Below are 4,502 nucleotides of genomic sequence, written 5' to 3'. Positions count from 1 at the left end.
TACGATTTTACTCACCTCAAAATGTAATCCATACAGGTTTCCCTTCTGGTAAAATAAAAATATATATATTTTCACTCACACTGGGCTTTGAACCTTTTCACACCACGTTACAAATTAATTTCCTTCTGCCTATAAATATAAAGCTCTACTTGTTTTCCTCATGTGTGTTGCATTATTTATAGCAGTAAAATGGGAGGAAAATCCAAGCCATAGAATGTGGAACACACAGGTTCACATAATACTCCTTTAGAATTCCCTAGAGATACTCACTGATTCTCAAGATTCTGCACTGTACAGAGAGGTCATGTTTTCTGCTAGCCTTATAAGGGAACAAGGTCTACACAAGTGAACATAGTAAATGGAGAAAGGTTATGTGCAGCAGAAGCTCTGCAAGCTTATCTTATCTGACTATGATATGAAATTGTGCAAAAGAAACTGAGTCTGAATAACATGGAGATTAAATGGAAAACAGGAGATAATTAACTTTATTTAATCAGCCCATTCAGAATCAGATCATGTTAGACAGTATCAGTCATTCCTTACAGGAAATGTAACAAATAATGTGTTAATCAAAACAATATGCCCAATGCCAACGCCCTAGATCGAAGTTAATATTTTCTGTGATTTAGAGGAAATAAACACATGAGATTTGATCTCTTATTAATCCAAATTTATTTACAAAGCAAACAAATATGAACTGAAGATAATTATAATATACAAAAAATGTTAACACTTTAATCCCATGTCCAGTTGCAGGTAGTTAATCAGCCAGGGGAGATATTCAACCACCACTGCAAGACAAAATTATATGAATTAATTGCAAAGTCATTCATATAAAAAGCAATCTCCATTGAGGAACACTGCCATCTATCATCACTGTGCAGTGGTTGATTAACAGTAATAATAGGCTATTATCGATTAATACTTACACAATGATGTTGTTGATTGGGATGTGGATGAGTTTGACAAAGAAACCAATGAAGCCCATGATAGCAAAACCTATCGCTGTGGCCATGGCAATCTTTGAGAATTCTGAAATTAGAAATAACAAAGTTTAATCGAACAAAGTTTAATCCGATTTTCCATGGCCAAATTCAGATAGCTGCTACATTGCAAAGTTAGGTCAATCAGAGGCTAACAAATCATAAAATAAATACAATACAATAAAATGTACAATATTGTTATTGTAAACAATATATGAATTTGAACAGTCAACTGATTAATAAAGCAGAAAGAGTGATAATGATCTATAATACAGAGAAATATATGACCAGTCAGTTCAATGCATCTATACCACAGCATGCTAGTGAGAGAGGCTTGTGAGAATACCTCAAAGGTAAGTACATTTAATTTCCTGTACAAGGGTACAGTGTTTGAGTAAGATATCAGCCCTTCACAACAGTCAATCATGTAGGGGTCAATTCATTATAAGGATATCTATGATATAGGATAGATTACCTTTTCTGTCTGGCTTGGTACACCTCTTCACAAGCCTTATCGAGTCCTTCACAAACTGCCGACTGGGCTCCACAAATTGCATTACCTGGTCCATGTTGAAAAGGTTTTTGTCCTACTGAGGGGGAACAATAAATAAAATGTATAAATTAATGTTTACTTAGAAGCCTATATACATATAATACAGTATAAGCTTTTAAAAATGTGTTTTAGGAAACGTTAGCCTACTACACCAGTGTAACCCTCCAGTCCCCTATACTTCAGGCTTGGGTAAATGTTTCAAAACACTGATTTGTAACAATGTTTAACATTTCGTGAAGACAAAGTAATACTCGTGTTACATTGTAGCTGATAGTGCTACTCTGCCAATGAAAGTTATATAACACTGTAACGACTGTTCTTCTTAATACAAGGTAAAGATATTACAATGCGCGACTTGATGCAACTTTAAAATAACACTATTAATAGAACAAAAATACATCCGTAAATTAATCTGATAGGGCAATTCTAGTTCACTTACCGGAATACTTAGACACGTATGTTCTAACTCGAAAGCTGACGTCGACTTCGTGTAAATGCGCAAAAGATTATAACCCGGATGGGATTAGGAAGGATGACGCGGACTCTTGATGCACGCAAACAGGAAAAGTGGCGCCAAGTAAAGTTTTTGATTGTCACAGCCACAAAATCGAGATTGGCTATATCGTAACAAAAATATTCTGAAAACAAAACGTAGCCTTTTGGTTTTAAGGTTAGGAGCAGGTTTAAGGTTTAAATCGGATTTAAAAAAAAATACATTGTTGAAATAGTTGGGGTTGCTGACTTTGTGGCTGTGGTAACTTGCGACAACCATTTTTTTTTGGTATAAACCTTCGTCTCTTGACTGGGCTACACACCTGTATTTATTATGAATAAACTAACGTTAATGCCTAGGAATGGTTAGGCTACATGCTCCCCTGATAACCTCAAAATGGAGTCGGTTGCTAGTGAATGCTTAGTAATCGAACCGGACGAGAGTGAGGATGATTAAGCCTATTGTACCTGCTGCTACAGGTGTGGTGAAGTCTCCCGAGCCTCACCACCTGAGATGATTCTGCCCCAGTGGGAGAACGATTTTTTTGAGAAATTGGATCACTGCTTTTTGGCCACCAATATGTGTTTACCAAGCCATTTGGAGGAGGTTGATCTTCCGCACTAATACGCATGCGCTCAAAGATAACCCGGATGCAATCTCTGCCACCATAATAGCAAGCGTAGGGTGTGGTTTAAAATGGCCCCACCGTGCCCGTGATAATGTCGAATGTCTTAATAATGTAGCCTACATATGTGAACATAATGCTCAAAAAGAAGAAAGGGCATTAATTAACTGTTTGAAAACAATCATTTAATTGTGGTAAGCAGTTTGTGTGAATACAATTCAAATCCCCTCCTGTCCAGATAGGATATTTTTTTATAAACATAACATATTTTTTTAAAGGTCCGCCTTCATGCAGACACAGTTAAATCAAATATAGATCCACTTATTTATTCCCCTAAAATGTATGGAAATCCATTTCTAGACGCAATCATTCAAGCATAGGCATTGAAGCAGTACGCGATTGATTGCAGTCACTCACTCACTACATAGCAGCAAGGTACTGCAGATGGCTGTCTTATTTCACAACAGTGGCAGCAGTTTCAGAAAAACCATAATTTAAGACCTTGAGTCATTGTTTCTATACATGTCCATTACAAACGATTCTGTATACACAGTGCTTGACTTGGGCCGGAGCCAGAGCCAGAATAATGCAAGAGCTTACCTGGGTTGAAGCCCCTGGGTCCAGGCCGGTGGGGGGCACAAGATGCAGTAAAAAAAAAACGTTTTTTTAAGGTAAAAAACAACAACACAATAATACATATATACAGTATATGGTAGGGGGCCAATTGGGTAATTGGTTAATAAAAAATATGATTAAAATAAATGCATAATAAATAAATGTGACTGATACGTGCTTTTATTTATTTTTTAAATCTAACCACAGGAGCCAGCTCTCAGTGTTCAAAATACACCAGAGAGCATAATTTAGCCACAGAGGATCAATAGTTTTTTTTAAAATAACTGTTGATTAAATTTTATCACAAGTGCATACAGGTAACTGCCAAAATAAAGGAAACATCAACATAAAGTGTCTTAAAAGTGAGCTGCCAAAACAGCTTATTAAATGCCCGGAGCTGTCCGGACCGTTGTACCTGCATCCACATTTTTGGGGAAATGGGTAGCAGCTTCTCTATAAAACATAGTGGTCTATCACTGGCCCGGATTCACACACAGCATCAAAAAAAGGTTGATCAAAGTGGAATGAAGGTGGGATCTACATTGAATAGCAATGGGGGCTGGTGGGAGGAGCTATTGGAGGACGGGCTCATTGTAATAGCTGGAATGAAATGTATGGAATGCTATCAAACATATGAAAACCACATGTGCGTTCCATTAATTCCATCCCAGCCATTACAATGGGCCCATACTCCCATTGCTCCTCCCACCAGCCTCCACTGTAATGGAGTGGGCATTCATATCCTGATTCCGCTTTGTTCAAGTTTATTTGCTGCTATTCTGTGAATCCAGCATGGCAGCCTGGTTCACATTACATAAGCACTCTGTTAAATTGCACTGGATGTCATGCATTTCAATGGAGACGTCCACAACAGAGTGGAAATGCAACGCCACCCTGTGGTTGAAGGCTCCATAGCAAGACGAACTGGGCATAATAAAGCCAATTTATGTTTGATCCAAAAATGTGGTCGGAGGCTTTGTATGGAGGGTGTGACGCAATTGCTGAGCCCCCGGAGGCATGCAAAGGCCAAATCAAGCTCCATAATACATTCCAGTGTGCCTCCCACATTTTGTAAAAGGCTTTGCATTTACTGCGATACGGCCTCAGCAGAAGGGCATTTATACTTCTTGCCTTCGCTGAGCAGAGCTGTTGTGAAGGAAGTTGTCAAGGAAGTAACTTTGTGTTTATACCTCCCGCTCCCACCTACCGTCAACCAATCATGTCAATGAGGAG

General features: G+C 38.2%; 1 protein-coding gene across 3 annotated transcripts; it reads right to left on the bottom strand.

Annotated features, from left to right (window-relative positions):
• Positions 1 to 655: 655 nt before the first annotated feature.
• Positions 656 to 2,639, bottom strand: LOC112260515 (protein transport protein Sec61 subunit gamma). 3 transcript variants are annotated; one of them, XM_024435689.2, is made up of 4 exons: positions 2,497 to 2,639; positions 1,459 to 1,573; positions 930 to 1,032; positions 656 to 791 (listed from the first exon to the last, which is right to left on the bottom strand). In XM_024435689.2, exons 2-4 carry the CDS (start codon positions 1,550 to 1,552, stop codon positions 782 to 784), a joined length of 207 nt encoding a protein of 68 aa, XP_024291457.1. In that variant the 5' UTR covers positions 1,553 to 1,573; positions 2,497 to 2,639; the 3' UTR covers positions 656 to 781. The 3 variants fall into 3 exon arrangements, with proteins under 3 accessions (XP_024291457.1, XP_024291455.1, XP_024291456.1); XM_024435687.2 differs by lacking the exon at positions 2,497 to 2,639 and adding an exon at positions 1,976 to 2,102; XM_024435688.2 differs by lacking the exon at positions 2,497 to 2,639 and adding an exon at positions 1,976 to 2,072 and having other exon boundaries at positions 1,459 to 1,570.
• Positions 2,640 to 4,502: the final 1,863 nt, after the last annotated feature.

The sequence above is a fragment of the Oncorhynchus tshawytscha genome, linkage group LG10 (genome assembly GCF_018296145.1).
Source record: "Oncorhynchus tshawytscha isolate Ot180627B linkage group LG10, Otsh_v2.0, whole genome shotgun sequence".
Lineage (NCBI taxonomy): Eukaryota > Metazoa > Chordata > Actinopteri > Salmoniformes > Salmonidae > Oncorhynchus > Oncorhynchus tshawytscha.
The sequence above is the reverse complement of the archived record's forward strand: the minus strand, read 5'-3'. Positions and strand labels throughout refer to the sequence as shown.